General features: G+C 39.1%; 1 protein-coding gene across 1 annotated transcript in view; it reads left to right on the top strand.

The window, feature by feature from the left end:
- dph1.L (diphthamide biosynthesis 1 L homeolog) overlaps positions 1 to 23,747 on the top strand; it is a 176,510-nt gene extending 152,763 nt beyond the window's left edge. The window contains exons 7-12 of the mRNA XM_018246146.2: positions 3,101 to 3,169; positions 5,351 to 5,507; positions 15,413 to 15,513; positions 18,365 to 18,443; positions 19,484 to 19,618; positions 22,522 to 23,747. Coding sequence (XP_018101635.1) covers positions 3,101 to 3,169; positions 5,351 to 5,507; positions 15,413 to 15,513; positions 18,365 to 18,443; positions 19,484 to 19,618; positions 22,522 to 22,614 — 634 coding nt within the window. The 3' untranslated portion in view covers positions 22,615 to 23,747. The remainder of the gene's footprint in view (positions 1 to 3,100; positions 3,170 to 5,350; positions 5,508 to 15,412; positions 15,514 to 18,364; positions 18,444 to 19,483; positions 19,619 to 22,521) is intronic.
- The last annotated feature ends 1,573 nt before the right edge of the window (positions 23,748 to 25,320 follow it).

Here is a 25,320-nt window from a genome sequence, read left to right as displayed (position 1 = left end):
GGAAAATAATTACATACTCGTCTCTCATTAGTTGCAAAAGATAAAGACATAGTGGAATAAAACATGAAGATATGCTACTGTATATACCATGTAAAGCAAAACACATTGCATTGAGCTTTTCAGTGCCTTTGATAGTGAATTATTTGTTGTCATTAAAAAAAAATTTAGCAACCTAGTTTATTAAAGGTATCCCTTTTATTTTTCGTAGGCAGTTACTGAACAGATCCGATGAAAAAAAATGATACCAATGTAGTTCAAAAGTGGGGTGTCTAGAGTATAATAAAACCAGGAACAGACCACTTTGAACTACAGGTATTGGTATAATTGGTATAGGATACTTAAAACTGGCGAGGGAAGAGGCCAGTACCAATGTAAAGTCTAAAATAGAATAAGGCTAGAAATGCTGTATTTTGTATACTAAATATAAACATGAACTTACTGCACCACAAGCCTAATCAAACAAATAATTTATGCTTTCAAAGTTGGCTACAGGGGGTCACCATCTTGTAACTTTGTTAAACATCTTTGCAAGACTAAGACTGTGCACATGCTCAGTGTGGTCTGGGCTGCTTAGGGATCGTCATAAACAAAGCTGCTTGAGTTCTGCATGGCTGGGAAGTAAGGCGGGGGCTCCCCCTGCTGTTCATAAGTATGATTGTTTCCCTGCTCAGCAGTTAGGGACCATCTGACAATTCCTATCCACAGCAGTAAATGAAGGGAGAATTTCACTCATACAGTCAGGTTTCATATAAAAACGGTACACATTTTTTAATTAAAGTATATAGGTATAAAGTATATCTTTTTCATTAAAGAAAGTAAAAATGGGATTTTATTTTTTTTTTGCCTTTACATGCCCTTTAAGTATTTTTGCAAAAGTTACTGAACAGACCCTCGCAGAGCACTTTAGCCATGCTCAATAATTGGGTCTTCTATCCATCGCTTGGCCTGCAAATAGGGAATTAGAAGACTCCTCTCTGTATCGTTACCTTTCCTTTTATATTGAATTCTGGGGACATGTTACACTGGAACAGCCTGGTGCTACCTACCAGCACTGCACCCTATTCACAACAACTGGGGCGGGCTATGAAAGCGGAGATGGATTTGTGGAACCCCCATGTCATGCATATATGCCCCCTTGGTTGTGTCAAAAAATGAAAAGATTATGGCACCCTCTCTATAAGTTTACAGTCTATGAATATTACAAGAAGTCAAAATGATTGATGATGACAGTTACTGAGAGTCTGTGCCACTCCTAGCCAGAATGCTTGGGACCTGGGGTTTTCTGGATTAGGGGTCTTTTCATAATTTGGATCCCCATACCTTAAGTCTATTAAGAAAGGATTTTAGCATTAAATACACCCAATATGATTGTTTTACATTCAATAAGGATTCATTATTTCTTAGTTGGGATCAAGTACAATGTGTTTTTAAAGAGAAAAAGGAAGTGAATTGTAAACATTTGAATTATTTGATTAAAATGGCCTTCCCGTAATTCTGATCTTTTTGGAAACAGGGTTCCAGTAGTTACTGCCACCTTGAACTTAAGTTACTTCAAAAATTGCATTGGTTAGCTTATGTCTGACGCACATCATTCATTCCAATGCACCCTCTGGTCCTGAATCTGCCATAATTATGGTCATGATTTTTTATTTTTTAGAATGGTTACGATTATGGTTACATATGGAGAGATAGAGGCCTGCCAAAAGCTTTCAGTGCTACAAACTTCATATGTCAAGTGGTGGTAAATGTGAGGCCCCGATAAAGGAAAAGGCTTTTCATTCTGTGTCTCACTTTTCCTGATTTCCAGCAATAGGTGCAAAAGAATATCAAAAACTGTTTGCTTGCATTTGACTGGCCATGGTGTGTAGATTTGTATGGTGGAAGACACCAAAAAAAAGTTAAAAAGTTAAAAAAAAATTCAGCAAAATTTTGTTATAGCATTGCAACTTCATAATATTTTATTTTATGAAGCTTTCCCAGGCTTGTGTAGTGTAATGTATAACTTGGCGCCGTATGCAAATTAGGCATCGATAGCGTAACTTCGCTTTTTTGACGAATTAACGCTAGCGCAACTTCGCTACCTTTCAGCGGCGCCCTGGCAAAGTGCGGCGAAGGCTGCGCTATCGCAACTCTGCAGGTTAGTGAATTTGCCCCTAAGGGAGCCTTCTCGTAATTCGTAGCATTATGGAAAATGGGTTTCATGATGATGGATCCCATACCGGTTCTAGTAAACTGGGTGCATTTTGAGAAACCTGGCATATAATGGTATCTACGGAACCTAAAGTAATCTGTGGGAGTTGCCATATGAGTGCATGGCAAGAACAGATTTTAGATGTACAATGTGAATCCAAATGGGAGCATTTAGGTAGTGTTTATGTGCTGAAGTGATGAGCAGGGACAGTTGACTGCACTACACAGACCAGAAGTGCTCTGTCTTATAACAAAGCTAATTGTTAGATGGCAAGAAGATTTTTTTTTTAGTGAGCAGGATCCTGGGATAGCTCATTATTTTTGACATTGTCTATCCACGGATGCTTAAGGGAAGAAAGATCAGCATCTGATCCTCAATCCCGTATTAAACACGTCTACCTGAATTTAACACTTATTACAGCTCCGTGATCTCCCTGTACAAACACATACACACACATTAGAAAACAAGACAGAATAGCACGCATCGTGGTTTTTACCCTTTAAAGAAAATTCATGAGGTGCTGCTGGGTGTTATTGCTACCAAATACCGCTTGTTCATTTTAATGTTCTAACCCGGGGCGCAATGTCTCTGAATGTGCCACGGCAGTGAATAACCAGCACATCAATGTGCATTGCCCAGCAGCTGGTGTGGGGAGAAGGGAAACGGATGATAGATAGGTGAATAAACCCTTGCATTCTGTAGGGTTGTTATTTCATTATATTTCCCCTTATATTATCAGACAGTGACTCCCAAGTGTTTATTGAAAGATGGCACCCAATGACAGTGAGGTTGTAGGTGCTTTAGTCCGATAACCATTAGGGAGCCCCTGTTGGAAAGTGAACCCGCTTGACTTGACTTTAAATGTATTTAAACTGCTAATTTCTATATTTAACCCTTTCTCTTCTGCAGGTACCTGGGAGACGGGCGCTTTCACCTAGAGTCTGTGATGATTTCCAACCCTGATACAAAAGCCTACAGGTAAACAATTCCTTGGAAAGTTGATGGTTAAAATGAGCTTTCCTTTCCTTACTTTTATCGGGTGTGAAAATCTTCCTGTTTCTCTAGCTGTGGTTGGTGTTTATGACATTTTTTAACCTAGTCCCTGAGAGACTATATACACCATATATTCTTCCCCTGGCACTATAAGTAGTGCTTGGGTACTGGAGCCGAAATGCCCTGATACAGAGAAAATGTACAATATGGCATATGATTCCATCTCGGGGCCTATTTGCTTTGGGTTGGGTTCAGTTGGTATCTCTGGTAAAGGGGCAATATGCTCCTATCCCCATCAGAAGTCCAGCTAATGAGCTTTTCCTAAAACTCTGTTCAACCTTTTTATTTGCTTTTGGTGAAATACTTTTTTAAGGTTTAATATTTTCTTTTCACATTAACTCATTTTACCCCTGCCTCAGTAGAGCCTTGTAGGGGAAACAGTAGTATTAAATGAAACCCTTCTTATTTATATGAAAAGAAGCACAGGCAGCACAGATGATGGGAATATACCTTCATTATACAGAGGATTTAACACCACTAGCCCTTGCATGAAAGCTCCTCTTGTTCAAGAGAATTCCCATCTCTAGTCTAAAAACCACTGTTTTGAAAACCAAAACCACTGTTGTTCTGCAATGTGCACTCAGACAATATAGTGAACTTGTAGCCAGTCAAGAGACTTCCACCAGCTTTGCCCATCCATACAGCACATTTACATAACAAATGATTGTGTTCAAATATGTTTCAATCTGCTTCTCCTGATACTAAGGCATTCCAGATTGATTTGCTGATTGGTTTCAATATGAGGTGGATCTTGGTCCATATGAATCATCCATTCCAACATGTCTCCAGACATCCAATTTTAGGGTATTACAGATATCCCTTGCTGTTGAATAGATTGCATGATATAATTCAGCGGTCACCAACTTTTTTTAACCTGAGGCACATTCAATTGCAAAAAGAGTTGGGGAGCAACACAGGCATGAAAAAGTTCCTGTGGTTATTAATAAGGGAAGTGATTGACTATTTGGTAGCCCCTGTGTGGACAGATAGTCTAATGAAGACTCTATTTGGGAGTACATCTGGTTTTATGCAACCAAAACTTGCCAGCTGCACCTTTGCAACATGTCCATTTTCCAGTTTTATTGAGTTAAAAGAACAGCTCATATAAGACCTACCGGTATATCGGATTATGCAATTTTGGAGAAGGTGTAAGAGTTTGGAAGGACCATTGTCACCATCTTGATTTTTTTGGTACCATCCTGAATTTTGAGAAAAAGCAACATATTTCTTCCACCAGTCAAAATCTGTATCGCTATGGTACAAAAAAAATGCACATCTTTATTTGAGAAAGGTACAGCTAATTCTATCATCAATATTTAGTCTGTGTTTGTGTTTCTGTAAGTAAAATTGCTTGTTGTTGTAAGCATGTCACTGTTTGTATATTGGCATACAGCTGAGCTCTTAAAGGAGAAGGAAAGCTACAGAGGCATTTTATTGCCAATAGATTAGCTGCAATAGTGCAAGATAGAATGCTATATTTATTCTGTAGAATGTTTTACCATACCATTACCAAAAGCTCTAGAAGCTCTCTGTTTAGGATAACAGCTGCAGTATTATCTTGGCGTGACATCACTTCCTGCCTCTCCCTGCTCACTTATAGCTCTGGGCTCAGATTACAGCATAGAAGGGGGGGGAGGAAGAGGAACAAACTGAGCATGCTCATGCCCGTGGCAAGAAGGTTTAAGCTAAAGGCAGGAAGTCTTATACAGAAGCCCATGTGTACACAATAGAAGGAATGAAATGCAGTGTTTCTTTTGACAGAGAACTCTGAGCAGTATTACTTTAAGGGTCTACTGGTATATTTAGGTGGACCTTTCTTATAAGGCTTACTTAGTTTTAACCTTTCCTTCTCCTTTAAAAACAGTCTGGCAGAAACCAGATTCTATCTAAGTTGGACCATTTATTTCTGTTTAAAAGGAATATCACACTTGGGTTCTGATGCTCATAACCACTTATTTTCCACACGTACTGGCCATGGATTCAGGGATTGTAGATCTGTGTAAATAAGAAGGTGTGCATCAGTCACATCTGTCATGCAGTGCAGGCATTAGCAATTTATCTTGTTTTGTCTCGGTATATACACATTTGGTTCCTATCTTTTTGCAGGTATGATCCATACAGCAAGGTATTCTCTCGGGAATATTATGACCACAGCACCATGCTTAGACACAGAGGGGAGGCAATCTCAGTTGCTACCAATGCAAAAACATGGGGGCTTATCCTGGGCACTTTGGGTCGTCAAGGATCTCCCAAAATCATGGAGGTAAGGGCAGTATGGAGATAACATTTACCTGTAAGTGACAATTGTAAATCAATGTTCCTTATGCAGACTGAATAAAGCAAAAATAAGATCTTTGTGATTGCCGTTTGCCATCTGAAGAGGTATGGTTTTAAATAAGTACAGTTATGGGACCTATTATCCAGAATGGTCGTGACCTGGGGTTTTCCGGATAAAGGATCTTTCCGTAATTTGGATCTTCATACTATAAGTCTACTAGAAAATCATGTAAACATTAAATAAACCCAATAGGCTGGTTTTGCTTCCAATAAGAATTAATTACAATGTACTCTTTTATTAATACAAAGAAAAGGGAAATCACTTTTAAAACTTTGGATTATTGGATAAAATGAAGTCTATGGAAGGATGGCCTTTTAGTAATTCAGAGCTTTCTGGATAACTGTTTTCCCTGATAATTGATCCAACGCTTGTAGAGTAACTAAGTTTATTTTCTTATGTACGGTCAAAAGCTATTTAAAAATTAGGTTACAATTTTTTTTCGTGGATTATTTCTGATTTTTTTTCTTAAATGCTGAAGTGACGTTTTTGGCAAATTTAATATATTTAGTTAATATTTATTATAACAACTGATGTCTTAAAGGGAATCTCCTTCAACTTTGCCCCAGATAGAGACACCTTTGCTCGCCGTGGATGTACAGAAGGAATAATATCTGAGATACCTGGGAAATATAGAAGCTGAGGTTTTTAGTGCCTAAACAGGACGTCTCTTGAAGGAATCCAGTTCCATGGATCACAAAATGTATAGTTCAAAAAAAAAAAAAAACCTATCTGGCCTGTCGAGTTAATTAAGAAGCCGAAGCCTTTGGCCATGCAAGGTATAAAAAGCTTGGTGGAAAATATTTCAGCATTTCTGCTTCCCATTAATTGAAGAGGGCTGAGTGATGTGACCGTGTGTGATTAAAATGGAAAGGAGCACACTTCTTGCTAAAGATGGTACATTTCTTTGTTGTGAGTAAAGTGTCTCTAAAAACTGCAGTTCATTGCAGGCCTTGCAGCCAGAGAAACATTAAGGTATGCCTAAAGGATTGTGTTCAGTCATTCCTGCCCCCCTTCCTCCCTATATCTGATCCCTGATCTCTACATGAAAATAATTATATTCCCCTCCTCCAGGCAGACATGTTTAGCCCTTAATCTAGGCAAGGATTTTCTTCTTTCAGTTATGTTTGCCTTTGCAAATAAGGAGCCACTGGGGTCATTGTCACACACCTCCTTGTCTTACAGTAGTTCCAAAAGCATTTCATTAAAATAGGCATGTGTCCAACATAATTAACCCTTGAATGGCGTGTATGGGAGTCTGCGAGTGAAGAGCTTGTCTGTATATCTGCAGAACAATATTTGTGCAGTGTGCATAAGACAATGTCTTAGGGGCCGATTTATTATGATGCAGAAAATTTAATTTGCTGTACAAGTTGTACAATAATGGCGAATGTATCAAGGTGTGTTTTATTTTACGTCATGCGTACGCCAGATTTGTCGCCGTTATTTTACACCACTTCACACCTTTGTAAGTAAGAAAGTTGCTCAAAGCAAAAATTGCTCCATTTTTACAAAGTTTTTTTACATGGTGATGGGTGACGATTTATTCCGCTGTTTTTACGCCACATGATAAATCTGCCACTAAGGAGGTGATTTATCAGAGGTCGAATGTTAGAGTTTTTTTCACAAATCTAAAGGTTTCTTATTTAAGAAAAAACATGAATAGAAAAAACTCAATTCTGCGAGTTCGAGTTCCGAAAGCCGAAAACTTGAATTAATCATGTTTTACTGTGGGAAAAAAACTAGAATCACTCAAATTATTCGAGTTTTCGGGCAAAAAAAACGTGAAAACTTGAATTTTCATGGAAAACACAACTCAAACCTTAATAAATAACCCCTTTATTGTAATATACAGCTCTCTTTTACTTGAATGTGAATGTGTGAACTGTTTCTTGATTTTTTTTCAACTTTATTTTTTTAATTGAGCTTTTTCAGACATTTTGGTTTTTTAAGTATTCAGCAAAGTTTCACCAACACTATTAAGCTGAAACGACAGGTATGTGATCTGTTATCCAGAAAACTCCAAATTTCAGAAAGGCCACCTCCCATAGACTCCATTTTACCCAAATAAACCAAATGTTTAAATATGATATCCCTTTTCTCTGTAACAATAAAACAGTAGCTTGTACTTGATCCAAATTAAGATATCATTAATCACTATTGGAAGCAAAACCAGCCTATTGGGTTTATTTAATGTTAAATGAGTTTATTGTAGACTTAAGGTAACCAAAGATTGAAATTGTGGAAAGATCCGTTGTCCAGAAAACACCAAGTCCCAAGCATTTTGGATAACAGGTCCAATACTTATACAATTGATCCAACCATTTTCTGCCCAATCACTTTGGCAAAATTGCCCCAGCACTTTCTCTCCATTGTAGCTTTGGCTGCTTATTTAGAATCATTGTCCTGCTGGAGAAGGAATTTCTGCCACAGTTTCAGGTCTAATTGCCATTTTTCCCTCAATTATGACCAGCTTTTCAGTCCCTGCCATACCGTGATTCTGCAACCTCCATGCTTCAGCAGCAGTGAACAGCCGGAAATAACGAAATTGGCACTACCCAAGTGATCCATATTGGTTGATAAAGCCAGCCTTGTTTTGATAGTTCCTTGTTCTTCATGTTTGTTTTGATATGTCGGTATCTTCTAATTATAACATATTTATTTTCAGATGAGGCACTTTATTTACACATTTGACTAATAATGTAACTTCTGATGGCATTTGATTGCACTAGAGGGGTTCACATCAAAGGTGATAAAGACTTTTTTTTTATATTTAAGAAAACTTATTTTGGCCCCCTTCAACTTTTTTTGTGTAAATCGGTGACATAAAATTCCAGTTTAATCCATTTTAATTCCTGGCTGTACTGCAAGGGTTGAATTATTTTGAAATCCACTGAAATCCAGAAATCTGTTATCCAGAAAACTCTGAATTAAGGGAAGACCATCTCCAATAGACTCCATTTTTTATCAAATAATTAAAATTTTAAAAGATGATTTCCCGTTTCTCTGTAATAAAATAACAGTAGCTTGAACTTGATCCCAACTAAAATATAATTAATCCTACTGGATTGAATTCATGTTTTAATTATTTGTTGGTAGATTTATGGCATAGAGATCCGAATTACAGGAAGATCCCTTATCCAGAAAACCCCAGGTCCTTGGCATTCTTGATTACAGGTCTTATACCTGTACAAAGCATCAGCATTGTAACTAGATGTTACTGGGCCCCACAGCAAATTGGTTTTAGGGCCCCTGGGCTGTTCTGTTTTACCAATATATATTGAAATTGCATATTATTTAGTGCCTCATGGGGCCCCTATACCTCCTGGTGCCCCCTGCAGCCTCAGGGTCTTCTTCCCGTGTAGTTACGTCCCTGCAAGGCATCAGTGTTCCCAAAGCAAACACAAAATCTGAGCAACTGCAGCAACAGTAATGCTTCACAAATGCTTCACGCTTCTTTTTGAAGCTGCTTCTAATTTTTTATTCTTTGCTGCCCCTAGTGGCGAATGTGATTATCACATTTGCAGGCCCCCTGGGTGACCATGGTGTCATGAAGCAAGAGAAAGGTTAAGACTGTGCTCTTATGAAGAGATCTGTGTCAGGTTGTTTGCAAAGATTTCTCTCAAGATGCCATGTTTTTGTTTGACATTTGCAAAGGTTATTGTGTATTTGCAGGAATCAGGGTATTTGCTCTGTCTGTATTTTAGTAGATTACATGCCGAGGGTGGTTTATGTGTCCATATAAATGTGCATGAGAAAATATGGTAGGATTAGGTAAAGGCCAGCCTGCGGAGCTGTTAGTGCTGTCTGCGGAGCTCTTTGTTAAAGCTGTACTTTGTTGCTAAGAACCACACTGTGCTGCAAATAAGTGACAATTGGGGCATTTTACTAAAAGACTTTTTCTTGGCCAGTAATTTTTCTGGATCATTAGTTCTATTAGGGTTCAAGTGGGAAATAATCTTCCTTCTAAAGGTGTTTTATTCAGGAATCCAGTTGAGATCATAATGGACAACCCGGTGCATTTAGAAGGCAGCGGGTAAATATTTTATGCCATGTTGTAGGCAGAGCTACATATCTAAGTACTGTTTTTTTCCAGATAACGGATCTTTCTGTAATTAGGATTTTCAGACATTACATCTATTAGAAAATCATGTAAACATGAAATAACCCCAATAGGCTGGTTTTGCTTCCAATAAGTATTAATTATATCTTAGTTCGGATCAAGTACAAGGTACTGTTTTATTATAACAGAGAGAAAAAATTGGATTATTTGGGTAAAATTGTGTCTATGGGAGATGGCCCTTCTGTAATTTGGAGCTTTCTGGTTTCCAGATAATGGATCCCATACCTGTACATCTATGATTTCTCTATCTCTGTGGCACATCTGTCACAGCTCTGTGTCTGTGGAATGGGTGTAATTGTGTACATGTGTGTCTGTGGCCCTTGTGTAATTGATTTGTGCCTGTGGCATGCTTATAATTGCTGTGGCACAAGTATGTGTATATATACAGTATATATATATATATATATATATATATATATATATATTTATATATATATATATATATATATATGTCTCTTTTGTCTGTCTCTGTGAGTGCTGGGTCTGTGGCTCTTGGGTAATTACTTTGTGCGTAAAGGCTCTGGACATGTACAATTGTGTACCTATAGTATGTCTGTAATTGTTGCTGTGTTTCTATATCACATCTTTGACTTCTGTATGTATGTAGCAGTTGTTGCCTTAGTTCTCAGAGTTAGTCTTTACCTTTGTGGTTTGCTGGGTGATTAGCGTTAGTGTCTGTCTGTTTTGATGCTGTGGACATGTGCCTTGAAGCTGCTGCCTGCAGTGAGTTCTGCGCCCCAGTAATGAGTGGAGTTCCTGTGGTGAGAGCTGGATTGGTGAACAAGTGGGGTTGCTGAAAATCTAGATACCACGGTCATGGCATGTATGCTGGGGTCCATGCATATTACTCTGTGTGTGTGTGTGTGTGTGTGTGTGTGTGTGTGTGTGTGTGTGTGTGTGTGTGTGTGTGTGTGTGTGTGTGTGTGTGTGTATGTATATGTATATATATATATATATATATATATATATATATATATATATATATATATATATAATAACCAGAAATAAAACCGCACTCCAAGGTCTTGATATGGTGAAAAAGGTGGTGAAGTTTAATTCAACGTTTCGGCACACTTGACTCGGGCCGTCTTCAGGAAGTCTTCACTTCCTGAAGACGGCCCGAGTCAAGCGTGCCGAAACGTTGAATTAAACTTCACCACCTTTTTCACCATATCAAGACCTTGGAGTGCGGTTTTATTTCTGGTTATTATGCTATGCTATAACCAGCACCCAGGCGGCTGTTTATATTGCGAGTGCTCCACTACAGACTGTATATATATATATATATATATATATATATATATATATATATATATATATATATATATATATATATATATATATATATAATCTCAAATTTACATCCCCTGATTTTAAGTTTCCCCCATTTTACATTGTTGTTTTATATGTACCTATATATTATGCACAATACGTTTCCCTGATTTTACATTTTCCTGGATTTTACACCTTTTTTTTCTGGTCCCCTGAAAAACATAAAATGGCACGTTTTTCTGGCTGGGGGAGGATTATTCTGCATGTGTAAGAGAAACGTGATTAGGTCTCTGTGTTTCGAGGGGGTCTTTTATTTTACTCCCTCCAGCACCCTGCCGTGTTTCTGCTAATGAGTATCCCTCTGTCTATCCTGTGTAACGAGGACAGGCCTCATTAATCTATTGGCTGCAATTACAGAACCGCAATTATTATTTGCACTTCTCATTAAATGAACTTGGAATGGTTATTGTTGGTTATTTATCTCTCCACTCCCATTCCATGTGGGAAACAGAGCTGCCTAATTAACTTCCAGCCTGGGAATGCAGGCACAGACTGAGGCGGAACGGGGGGCTGTCTGAGTGGGGCACCGGTGTATTGCCTCCTTCTGCTCTGCACATTTATTTATTTATCATCATTGCCTCTTGAATGCCCTGTGCAACGGAAAATGACAATATGAACATATTACTGCATTATTTACAATACAATTTATTTGTTTTGTAAAAAAATAAAGCTTTTGTAGAGTTGTATTATTTTATGCCAGATAACAGATCTGCTTTTCATGGGTTTATACATATTAAATGTGCAGTGGTTTTGTTTGCTCTTTTTTTACAAATCTATTTGATCATTGGTTTATGATCAAGAGCTTTGGCTAATCAGATTCAAAATCCAGAGTAATCAGTCAAAACCCAGGGACCCACATTAGTACATTAAAGGGGTTGTTCACCTTAAGATAACTTTTAGTATGTTATAGAGAGCAAATTCTGATACAATTTGTAATTGGTTTTAATTTTTTATTATTTAAGGTTTTTTAGTTATTTAGCTTTTTATTCAGAAGCTCTTCAATTTGCAATTTAAGCAATCTGGTTGCTAGGGTCCAAATTAACTTAGCAACCATGCACTGATTTCAATAAGAGACTGGAATATGAATAGGAGAGGCCTGAATAGAAAGATGAGTAATAAAAAGTAGTAATAACAATACATTTGTAGCCTTACAGAGCATTTGTTTTTTTAAATGGGGTCAGCATCCCCCATTTGAAAGCTGTAAAGTTTCAGAAGAAAAAGGCAAATAACTACAAAACTATAAAAAATAAATAATGAAAACCAATTGAAAACTTGCTTAGAATTGACCATTCTATAACATAATAAAAGTTACCTTAAAGGTGAACCACCCCTTTAATGCTGTCGTTGGCAAACCTGGAACTGTATGGGGCTTAGCCATGTAAGGGTTCTACTGCAAAATAGTTTTTGTGCCCTCAAAACCTTGGCAAGATGAACTTTTCTGCAGCTAAACATGGAACCTGTTATCCAAAACGCTTGCGAGCTGGGGTTTTCTGGATAAGGGATCCTAACATTATTTAGATCCCCACACTGTCTATGATTATTTGGCCTCCAATACGGATTCATTATATCTTAGTTTGAATCAAGTACGAGGTACTGTTTTATTATTACAGAAAAAAAGGAAATCATTTTAAAAAATGTGAATTACATAATTAAAATGGAGTCTATGGGATATGGCCTTCCAGTAACTCAGAGCTTTCTGGATAACGGGTCTCCGGAAAACAGTTCCCATACCTGTACAGGTATAGGATCTATCCAGAATGTGTGGGATCTGTAATTTTCCATAAGCTCATGCCATGAGTCAACTAAAAATCACTTATAAATTAATTAAACCCAATAGGTTTGTTTTGCCATAAATAAGGATTCACACTGGTTAAGTTAGGATCAGGGAGGATCTGTTATCCAAATACCTGTTATTCAGAAGTCTCCTAATTACGGAAAGGCTCTCTCTAACCCAATCAGTACCAGTGTCACGGGAATCCCTGTCTGTGCGCAAGCTAACGTTTCTAAATAATTCCATTGTATTGGGTAGAAATAGCCTAAAAACTAGTTTTGTCTGGCGTCTGTGGTAGGGAGGGCTGTTTCAGCAAATTTACAATTATACTTCTGATTAGCCAAAATCCATAAAATGCTTGGCAGCCAAAGGCCAGCTCTTAGATCCCGATATCTCCCACGGGCCATTAGCCAGACGCCTGTGAATTTTAAGGGGTATTTGAGGATTCAGGCTGAAGCCAATTCAGTCATTTCTAATAGAGTCTTTTCAGGAGCGAGGCGTAAAGTATTTTATGAACAATGAAAAGAAGATGTTTGTCAGCGCTTTACAGCTGCTACACCTGAGGTTCCGTGGAAGTTCTCTGAGACGGCCATTGTTTTTTTGTTCCTCCCAAGATCCTTCTAAAACCTCGTTCTTCAGCTAAATAGAGCGCTGGGGGTGGAGGAGGTGTATGAGTAAGACACAGAATAACTTTATGACATAGATCCAATTCACAGGCAGGCAAGCTGGAACTCTGACATTTGTATCATTATTCTTTTTTATATATCATGGAAAAACTGTATCCGCAACTTAACATCGACATTTCTGCCCTGATCTCCAGATAACCTGTTCTCTTTCCAGCCTGCAGTTACCATGCATATCTCTGTAAGTCCTACCTTATTGTAATTCCCTGGCACACAGACCTTCTTCCAATGCTTTAGTTATTCCCTGAACTTTCTTTTATTCTAAAAAGTATATTTCTGTAACTTTAATTTAATGCAAGCGGTGATTATGTTAGGGGTGCTTCTGGCCCTGCTGCCTTAGCAGATTTGATGACCCCATTCCTCTCCCTGCCCTCAGAATGCATACCTCCCAACTGTCCTGTTTTTGTAACAATTTAAGATAAGCAGGTCTCTTGGGGAAACTGCAACTTGCAGCTTAAAGTGATACCGACATGTTCCTATAAAAATCATAGCAACGTGTCCATATCTAGGAGCTGCTGCGTGCCAACTATTTTCAACTAAAAGCCCCCACAAAGCAGCCCCGCAAACCTTTATTAACCTGACCCTCCGACACTGCTAACGGATCTCCTGTATTGCTTCAGTGACACTGGGCTGAGGGCGGAGTGATCCTTCCATAGGCTGAATTCCTGTTTTCATTGTTTTTTCAATTAGCCTATGGAAGGATCGCTCCGCCCCCAAACCAGCGTCACTCAAGCAATGCAGAAGATACGTTAGCAGTGTCGGAGGGTCACATTAATGAAGGTTCAGGGGACTGGGGGGGGGCTTTAAGTTGAAAATATTCGGCGTGCAGCAGATCCTAGATATGGACTCGTTCCTATGAGTTTTATAGGATCGTGTCGGTATCGCTTTTGAAGGGCAATTCACCTTCATTAGCAAAACAGTAATAACACATAAAAAGCACCGATATGTATTCAAACTTTCATAACCTGCCAAATTTTGTAAAATAAACATTGTAATGGGGGAGGTGGCCACAAAAATGGGTGTGGTCAAAAAAATCCCCATGCTCCGCGCGGCAAGTTTTTTTTGTCCCTCTTTGTATTTCTAAAATGTTGGGAGGTATGAGAATGGGTGTAAAAAATTACTGTCATCCAATTTGGGTGGGTTGGCTGGGTGGTAGGGTTTAGAGTGTATTTGGGGTAAAATAAATACTCGAGCAACAGATAGTTTATATGAAATTAAGTGGCATCTTATCTAACTGGAATATATATTTAAGTAAATATTGTCCTTGCCTTGAACCACCATTTTGTGATGGTCTGTGTGCTGAATCAGAGATCACCTGACCAGAAATACTACAACTCTAACTGTAACAGGAAGAAGTGCGGAAGCAAAAGATTGAACTTTGTCTGTTAATTGGCTCATGTGACCTAACATGTATGGTTTGTTTGTGTGCACCGTGAATCGTACGATCTCAGGGGGCGGCCCCTATTTTTTAAAGTGGCAGTTTTCTATTTAGGATTACCCAATGGCACAAACTACTAAAGGAGTATATTATTATGAAAATGGTTTATTTACATGAAGCAGGGTTTTACATATGAGCTGTTTTATGCAATATCTTTTTATAAAGACCTAAATTGTTTGAGGGGTATAGTTTCCTTCAAAAAAAGTTTTCTTAAGTCCTGTGACAGTAGTGACATCAGTAAGCACTGTTTTATAACAGATGACATCACTTATTTGTGGCTTTTGTGTTTAACAGATAACAGATATGTTTTGCACTGTATTATACAACCTTTTGAGCAAAGTTTCGCTGATTATTTCCATCACTTTGTTAGTACCCAGCTTAATTAACTCACACAGTTATTCACTGTGGGACAAGGTTTGGATGACTGCCTACCCCAACTGCCGTCCTCGCATTGTCTAATACACTGTCTCTTCCTTTCCCGCTCAGCACCTGGAGTCACGTCTGCAGGCACTCGGCTGTCGTTACGTGCGGCTGCTGCTGTCGGAAATCTTCCCTAATAAACTCAAGCTGTTCCCAGAGGTGGAAGTGTGAGTACAGAGAGCTAAGCTGTAACCACAAGTCACTCAGTGTGTAGCCTAAGCATGGGGGAGAGATTGGGAGGGGACTGGCAGGTAGCTTGGCACTGGCACTTCACAGCTGGCACTGGGTGTTGGCCCTGGATTCAAGCTTCACTGTCAGTAAGTGTGTGTTCTGCTCAGGTTCATACTGTTCTGGCTGCTTTTACATAATAGGAGTGCAGAGTTACATTTTGGTCATAAAAAAGCAGTTCAGATGGATATTTGATGTGTTTGATTTTTTTTCTTAATTTGGGTTTTCGTTAGTTTATCTTTTTTTTTCCTTTTTAAATGGGGGAAATATCCAACCTGAACTATGGCACAATAGAATTTTGTTCTCTTTGCCATATGTGCCCATTGGCATGTTATGGCTTTGGAAACAGCTGAATTAATTGCATTTAAGTACAGGTATGGGACCTGTTATCCAGACTATGTAGAATGCAGAAAACCAGTAGGCCGGTTTTGCTTCCAATGAGGATTAATTATATCTTATTTTGGATCAAGTACAAGGTACTGTTTTGATATTACATTTGCATAAAATAGAGTCTATGCGAGATGGCCTTCCCGTAATTCAGAGCTTTCTGGAAAACGGGTTTCCGGATAATAGATCCCATATCTGTACTTGGGATCCTTGTAATGCTCACTAAAGGGGGGTATCCAAACTGAACTATGGCACAATAGAAATTTATTCTTTCTTTTGGCTTTGGGAAAAGCTGAAGACGTGTATTCTAAAACTAGGATCCCTGTAATAAATCCAATAAATTCAAAATTACATTTCTAAGAATTCATCCATGAGTTGTGCAGAGACAAGAAGCTAATGAAACCCCTGCTGGGTATGGTTTGTGAGCTGGTCCTGTCTGGCAAATTCCAAAGAGGTTGCTGTAAAAGCTGCCATAGCTTATTGGGCCAGTGGGATGCCACCATTTGGACCTCGGTGTACTTGAAATGCCAGAGCAGATTTTGGATCACAGTGAATACAGCTAATCGGTTTTCAACACTGCCAGGGGCCTCCCAATTAACATCAGACATATGCCAACACATTACCTGATTCCCCATCTTTTCACCATTTAGGGCCCTAGGAGATCTTCTTCATTGGCTAAAGAGACAGACATAATATGAATTTATTGCTGTAAAAATCCCTGAAAATAGCTTTGTTTTCCCCTAATTATGTTTGCACTGATTATTTATTTTGTGCGGCATTTTATTGCTGGATAAATCCAATATCCCAATGTCCAAAGAGAGAAATTATATGAAGCCACCTTCTGTTCCTATTACACCTTTTTTTTTAATGGACTTACTGCATTATCTCTTGCAAAAGCTTTTAGGAGCCGGTAGTTAAGTTATTAGTGCAAAGGGAAGAGAGTGAGCGAGAAGCGGAGGGAATTATCCCTTAACTGTTTATGTTTATGAGTGCAACGTTAATGTTAAGAGCATTAATGAGATGCTTATTATTTTTGCCCTGACAAAAAGATGAGGTTACCTGCCAAACGCTTGTTAGCACAAAGTGTCCTCTATGAAAAGGCGATACAAACCGCAAATTGTGGTGGAGCAGTTTTCTCAGCCGGACTCAACTGGATGTTACAAATTAATTACCAACCCAGTTAATCTGCCCATGGAATCACCCACTTTACTTGCCATAATGGCAACTTTTGATCCAATTGGTGGCTCACTGGTGAAAACAATGACTTCCACAACCTATGTCTAGTCAGGCTGCCCTAAAATTCTTCTGGCAAGGGCCCTATTGGCTCTCAGATCTCTTTACACCCTCACGTGATCCAGTCATTGGCACCAGGGCCAAACAATCATATTAGTCCAGTTTGGGCCACCAGCTAATTTGGTAACCGTGCACGTATGTAACTTGAGAATGATACAATTCTCTTTACAAGCTATTTGTAGTATAAATATCCTATTCCGAGTAATTATGGTCTCTTCCCCTACTAGAGACACAGGTTCCTGCTTGCTGTAAGGGCTTTTATGGTTCCTGTTAAAGGGACACCAAAGACTGGTGAAAAAAAAAAAAATGTTCCCCAGAGCACATTTGAATTTAATATTTGTAAATGAACTGTTTTTGAGAAGCGAGCCTTTAAAAAGCTCTTTTTTCTGCTTCTCCAACTAAGGATCGCCAGCAGCCAGTGTTCCATGTGTTTGTCCAGCTGATTAAACAAATGTTTTTGGCTTTCCATAACTGAGGCAAGCAACATGGCAGCTCTCACTCATATATAATTACAGATATGCCAAGTTGCAATGTCCTAAGCTGGTGTATTATGCTTTACAGAAATAAAAGGAAGATAAGCCCCTTCTTTCTGCTTTCTTAATTCATTGAAACTGAAACCATTAAATCGGTTTTACATACATTTTTAGTATGATGTAGAGAATGATATTCTCAAACAATTTGCAGTTGGTTTTCTTTTTTTTTATTCTTTTTTTTGAGTTATTTTGTTTTTTATTCAGCAGCTCTCTACTTTGCAATTTCAGCAATCTGTTGATTTGATTTGAATAAGAGACTGAAATATGAATAGGAGAGGCCTGAATAGAAAGATGAGTAATAAAAAGTACCAATAACAACACATTTGTAGACTTACAGAGCATTTGTTTTTCAGATGGGGTCCGTGACCCCCATTTGAAAGCTGGAAAAAGTCAAAAGAAAAAGGCAAATAATTAAAAACTGTAAAAAAGAAAAAACGAAGTCCAATTGAAAAGTTGCTTAGAATTAGCCATTCTATAACATATCAAACGTTAAGTTAAAAGTGAACCACACCTTTATGTTTTTACTCTGCTCTCCAGCACTCTGACAATTGCTTATTATTTGTATTTTGTTTTGCAGGTGGGTGCAGGTTGCCTGCCCAAGACTATCCATTGATTGGGGGACAGCATTCTCCAAACCTCTGCTCACTCCATATGAGGTGTGCCAATGGGTTATATAATGTATATTTAAGGCATTCTCTCTCTCTCTCTCTCTCTCTCTCTCTCTCTCTCTCTCTCTCTCTCTCTCTCTCTCTCTCTCTCTCTCTCTCTCTCTCTCTCTCTCTCTCTCTCTCTCTCTCTCTCTCTCTCTCTCTCTCTCTCTCTCTCTCTCTCTCTCTCTCTCTCTCTCTCTGTCTCTGTCTCTCTCTCTCTCTCTCTCGATGGATAAATCAAACACTAGAAGACAAATTGGCCAATATGGGCTCTGATCTAATCATTCAGTAGCTGTCCAAACAATCAGACCAGGTTGGTGGCCCATTAATCTTTGGCTGAGTGCGCTAATAATAGGAGTGATTTGCCAGCAAGCCAGATCAGAATGTGCATTATTCTAAGCACAATGTGTGGCTTTACTCATCATGTGTATCTGGATCCTTCCCTAGTTCTCCAGAACACAACTGTCTAGGTGTGAGGTTCTGAGTGAGTGGTGGAGTTCAGAAGCAATGACATGAGAAACAAAAGGTTTTCCCAGTATCAGTCTCTATAATAGAAGAACATGAAGCCAGTACTTAGGTGGTTGCTTCTGAGTAGCATTACTTTGTTTACTATGCAGCGCTGTGTTACAAACTAATCTAGCAAGAAAATACACCTCATATACACAGTAGATTCCTTAGTTTTCCTTGGGCTAGGATCTGACTATCCCCTGAAACCCACTCTTTGTTTTAAGAGGTAGAACAGACTGGATTCCTCTAGTATCCCTGACTATATGAAGATACTGAGCTGTGCACAATACCATTTGCCCTCATGCGGTGTATTTGAATGGTAATGGGTAACATAACGTCCTTTACTGTTCCCCTGGCATCATCAGAACTACATCTCATATAACATTCCTGCAGTCACTGGCTAAGGTAGATTGGTACTGTATTTCTTCTGTTAGTTGGAGGTCAAGGTCCCAGACATCATTGTACACACTAGAAATACTGCTGTTTATATATATATAACGTTGCTTTGGGGTGATCTGATATCCTCTGCTGTTTTGCAGGCATCAGTGGCTCTGAAAGAAGCAGAATGGCAGCTTACTTATCCCATGGATTTCTACGCCAATGAGTCCCTTGGTCCATGGACAGTGAACCATGAATCCCACCGGCCCACTCGTGCAACAGTCCGGCGCACACAGGTGACTTTTTTTCTTGGTGGTGTCCCAAAAGACTATAGCACATAATGTCCATGTGTTTGTTTGTTGAGCGCAGCATCTGCTCAGCTTGAACATTATTTCCCCTGTGCTCAAGTCTCGCCTGCCTTCTACTGGCCTCACATCTACTGTCATCCTTCTAATAGTCTTCTTTTTATATATTTTTTTCTTTGCTTGCTCTATATCCTCTTATCTACTTTTTGCTTTTTTTTCTACTGTGTCTGTTCTGGTCCCAAGGAAGATGTGGGTTTTGCTTTTTAAATTGTGCACATCCATATTAATTCTGTGCACCAACTGTGCCACCTTGTGGCCATGAAAAATCCTCTTCTTTTAATCTGTTTGCTAAGTACCGGTATATGTTTGATATCCAGAATTCCTTTCCTATAACAGAAAAATCTGAAACATTACTTATTCTCATGTGCACTGCTGACGGTGGATTCAATAAAGGGGAACAGAAGGCACTAATTTATGGAATACTGAAGCAAATAAAACACTTCCCATTTTGGGTTGGAAATGAGAAATTTTTATTTTCCAGTAAATGGTGAGGCCTTAAGCATTCCGTTCAGACTGACATGATGCCAATATTTTATGGAGATGCCAGGTATGCCTTGAAGTCTGAATTATGAAGCTGCTAGTTTGCAGATACCTCCCAAACATGCCTGCAATTTGCTCAGGTTGCTGTCTCTGTACAGAATTACTTGGTCATGTTACTGGGGAAGAAGATAAAACTTAAATATATATAACTACCCATTTATTTTCCCCTTAGGTCCACGTGTAATACAGATAAGGAATGTCCTGTTTCTTTATTGTACAGGTATGGGACCTGTTATCCAGAATGCTCGGGACCTCTGGTTTTCTGGATAACGGATCTTTCTCTAATTTGAATCTTCATACCTTGTTTACTAGAAAATAATTTAAACATTAAGGGGCTGATTCACTAACTTCGAGTGAAGGATTCGAAGTAAAAAAAACTTTGAATTTCGAAGTGTTTTTTGGGCTACTTCGACCATCGAATGGGCTACTTCGACCTTCGACTTCGAATCGAAGCATTCGAACTAAAAATCGTTCAACTATTCGATAGTCTAAGTACTGTCTCTTTAAGAAAAAACTTCGACCCCCTAGTTCGCCATCTAAAACCCACCGAACTCAATGTTAGCCTATGGGGAAGGTCCCCATAGGCTTGCCTACGTTTTTTTGGTCAAAGGATAATCCTTCGATCGTTGGATTAAAATCCTTCGAATCGTTCGATTCGAAGGATTTAATCGTTCGATCGAAGGATTATTCATTCGATCTAAATCGAAGGATTTTAATTCCCAGCCGAATATCGAGGGTTAATTAACCCTCGATATTCGACCCTTGGTGAATCGGCCCCTAAATAAACCCAATAGGCTGGTTTTGCCTCCAATAAGGATTTATTATATCTTAGTTTGGATCAAGTACAATTATACTGTTTTATTATTACAGAGAAAAAGAAAATCATCTTTAAAAATTTGAATTATTTGGATAAAATGGAGTCTAGGGGCTTTCCGTAATTTGGAGCTTTCTGGATAACAGGTTTCAGGATAACGGATCTCATACCTGTATTTGATTAAAATGGAGTCTATCTGAGATGACCTTTTCTGTAACTCTGAGCTTTCTGGATAACAGGATTTCAGATAACTGGTCCTATACCTGTATACACATTAGCATTCTCCAATCAGTGGCTCTGCACATTGGTTAGTTGGGCAATGGGGATAATTTAAATTAGACCTACAACTGTCCCGTTACCCATGTATATTTACATATATTGTGGGAAGATTGGCTTTTGTAATCGTAAGCAAATGAGTATCTTATGCAGAGAAGACACACAAAAATACAGAAAAATAAAGACGTTGCCTTTAATTATTAAACAAAAAACACATTAACAGGGTAATATAGCATCAGAATATAGTAGTCTCTCATATATGAAAATGTAATCTTTCTGACTACCCCGGGGCCTCTCCCAATCTCTGGTCCACTACAAGGTCAGTACCCTGTTACTCACAGTTCCAAGTCAGCTTTAATGCTGCACCTTCATCAAAACACTCAGCCTCTCTTCGGGCATAGTCACCAGTCCAGTGGCACTTGCTTTCTCTCAAGCTCAGGCCCTCTGTCTCTCTTTATCAGGCACTCTCTGTGTTTCAGGTTCCATGGGCCCCTTGGTCCTCTCTCAGGCTTTTGTTCCCACATCAGGAATACCCTGACTGTGTCTCTTCCAGACATACAGGGAAGAGCTATAGGTATGGGATCACACCCTTTAACCTGCAGTAGCAGTTCTGCTCTGAGCTGCCACCTAATTACTTTAGTGGGAGGGAATATTAACCCTATCTGGAGTAGGCATCCCCCTTCAGCCCATATTATTCAGCTTAAATGCATGCTTTTTTCTACACACACTGTCACAATATGTATATGTATGAATATGAATATGAATATGAATTTCCCCCCTGATATCGTGCATGTAGCGTTTTTCTCCCCTTCATTTCCTGTTTCCTAAATGGCAGTTCAGAGTTTGCCTTGAATCCTGTCCTCATTCATTATGCAAAAAAGCCAGCTTTCACTGCCTGGAGAGTGGATTTGTTCAAAGGTCATAGCAGCTGCCTTGTCTCCTCTTCAGAAGCCCTCCCTTGCTTTTATTCTTTCATTGCCAGAGCAACAGGGTTCATAAGTTTTAATAATTTCAGTGCAGGGCTAGTGCATTTTAAAAATATCTCTGCTCATTTTTAAAATTAGAAGACCTTCTAGTCATGTTATTCCTAAAACTGATTCCACTGCAGGAAGATCTGTTGCACTGTGTTCATGGGACAGTTGTGTGCTTTATGTTTCACAAGGAGGAGCACTGACTTTTTTTGTTTCTTTGTTTTTTTCCTTAGAAACCCGAGCAGAGAAAGCTTCAGTGCACAGATGTAGGTGCAACGGTTGAGGAATGCCCCTGTCAGGAGAAAGTAGAGACCAAGACTGAGTGACCACAGTACAAGATTTCCTCTACACCATTTTGTGCAAAGATCATTGTACGGTTTGGGTGTCATTTACCATCTTTACCAAGCAGGCGTGAAGGCAGGAAATAAACAGACAGACCATCTTTCCGATAGACTGAAACAGTATCATTCCAAAAGGAACCTCATAGGCCTTCGTAACTCTTCTAGACTTTCAGAACATTGCTGTATTCAAGCAGTCCATTTAGCAAGCTGTACATTTTGTGCCACCTTCGGGGGTGTAAAGAACGCACCCAACTTATCTCTGCTCTCATCTTGGGGCTTCCTGACTCATGCCGTGCCAGCTAATTAAAAGCTAGGTTTAATGAGGGCTTGCTTGTTTGCTACGCTCTCCCTCCTTCTGTTGCCTGGGTGATGAGGGATTGAGCCCAAGAACGTTGGCATTGAGTGCAGCATTCCCTCCTGTGAGAACCAATCACCTCCTGCATGGAGACCCACAGCAAGCAGCTCTGTTATATCTCTCTGATGGGATCACAGGCTTTAATGTTCCTTGGAAAAAGCCCAGCAATCACTGTGCCTACAGCTCCCATCCAGAAGAAGAGCTGAACTTCAGGGGTGTTGCAGCAATTGAAGCAGAGACAAAGAATAAACAACAAACAGCGCCTTCATGTAAATGCTCAGAATGGGTCACAAACTAAATCATTTCCATTTAAGTTACTGCTTTCCTATCATACGACACATGCAAAACTCAATTTTTATTTCGCCTGCTATAACTTTTCAACAGACTCGAGCACATCAGAATCTGTTGACAGTTCTACTACAGAGAGAAGTAGCTTTGAAATATATATCCCATCACTGTGGCAGAGAAGGATTTCAGTACAGAATCCCCCAGGCAATTAAATCATTATGGCAGGGAAAGTTATGGTGTCGGCCACTGTCTGTAAAACTTGTCTGCACAATAAAGCTGCTGGGTTTTTTTCTAGCAGGTAGGGGAAAAGCTGCCTTCTGGGGTCTAAATTGGATTGCAGGGAAAAAAGAAACGCCGGCTGGATCTAAATGGCTTATGTCTGCACCTTTTGCAGATATATAGTATATACACCAATGTCTCTATGTATTTATACATTATTATTGTAACCAGCAACCCAATATAGTCTTGCACCTGTTTTCTCTCTATCATTTTAAGAGTTGCCAGTTCCTAGGAGGTTAAAAGCCGTAATGGGTGTATGTGGGTTCATTCAGAAATACCAGCGAGTGATCATAACCTGACAGATTAGATATCACCCCCCTACATTGCCCCTCTACAAGTATTTGATCAATTTTGTAACCGGAAGTATAGAAATATCATCTATGCCACTTGTTCCTAATTACTCACCACCTAAAGAAATTATACCCTAAGACACAACAGAGACTACATTGAAATTAATTGCCATATTGGTCTCAGTCTGTTTTAAATTCTTTAGATGGACTGAGCCAGGACCTGTGGTTTTGGCCGCAGATGCAGAAGTAGATGCAGTTGCATTTCAAGGGGAAACAGTTGTCTTGCACATACACGACCAAACCATTAACTGAAGCGAAGTATTTAATGGGAGACCTAAGTCATTCTAGGAGCTACTATATGCAATTTTAAACATGTTGTGGTGCCTTGTAGTCCTGGATTGCAGGAAGGTTTACTTACCTTGAACACTTCCCCAAAGGCATCCACTTTGTCATTAAGGGATACGTCAATGTCTTACTATTGTGAAAGCAAACTTCAAGGTTTGTCGGTACCATTTTAAGCTGTTTAACATGAGCTTTGAATCCCCTGCTGACTACCTAAGAAACATTGTGATGCCCTTGGGCTCCACCAATCATCTCTCTCCCCAAAGTGAATTAGTCGGATCACTATATACTTTTCTCTGGAGTTCCTATTAGTAGCCTTTTGCTTAATTACTTCTAATCATTATGCTTTCTCTTAAAAAAAAATATCTTTAGTTGACCAGTGAAGCAGTTACTTTAGACTAGAATATATCTAGTTGAAGTTTGCATTGTCCAATGGTCTCAGTTATTGGAAACATTGGGTCTATGGCTGTATTATCTGCTGTTTACTTGAATGGAGTACACCTATCACTAGTCAAGCGGTTTGAAAGACCCACCAGCCCTCCTGTCTGATGCTACAGATGGATGTACTGAGATATGATATATAATCTACACAAGAGACTCTGGAGAAACATATATTTTCCGTCTTGGCGGCTTTTGTTGTTTCTTCACATAAATGCAAATGAATGACACAGACATCAAGTAAATATCTAAATAAAAATATGATTCTGGGTCTCCAGTACAACAGTAGTTTTAAATTGCCAAGTTATGAATCCCCGGCTCATTTTCTCACCTCTTATGAGAATATATCACAGTCTTTCCTCTAAGAATGATTTTAGAACTGTGTTTGCAGTACAATCTATAATTTAATAACGGTGCACAAGAGAGGCCGGATTTGATGTTAGAGACTCATAACTCAGCATGTCCAAACTTTTATCATGGTTATAGAGGATTCGTATCATCACTTTACATTAGAATTTTTTTTCCTAGTGCGCCCTGAGACTGTTGAGTTCTGCCAAATAAGCGCACAGGCGGAGAATGCAAAAGCCCTATGCATAGAAGAGCTCAGGGCTGGGATGAAGTTTCCAAGACAAATTCGTCACCCTGGGCAGTCAGTGTGTGATATATGTAAATTTTAGGAAAGTGCTGTTTGGTGTTCTG

The sequence above is a fragment of the Xenopus laevis genome, chromosome 2L, assembly GCF_017654675.1.
Source record: "Xenopus laevis strain J_2021 chromosome 2L, Xenopus_laevis_v10.1, whole genome shotgun sequence".
Lineage (NCBI taxonomy): Eukaryota > Metazoa > Chordata > Amphibia > Anura > Pipidae > Xenopus > Xenopus laevis.
Note: the sequence above shows the minus strand (reverse complement) of the source record. Positions and strands in the feature narration are given on the sequence as shown.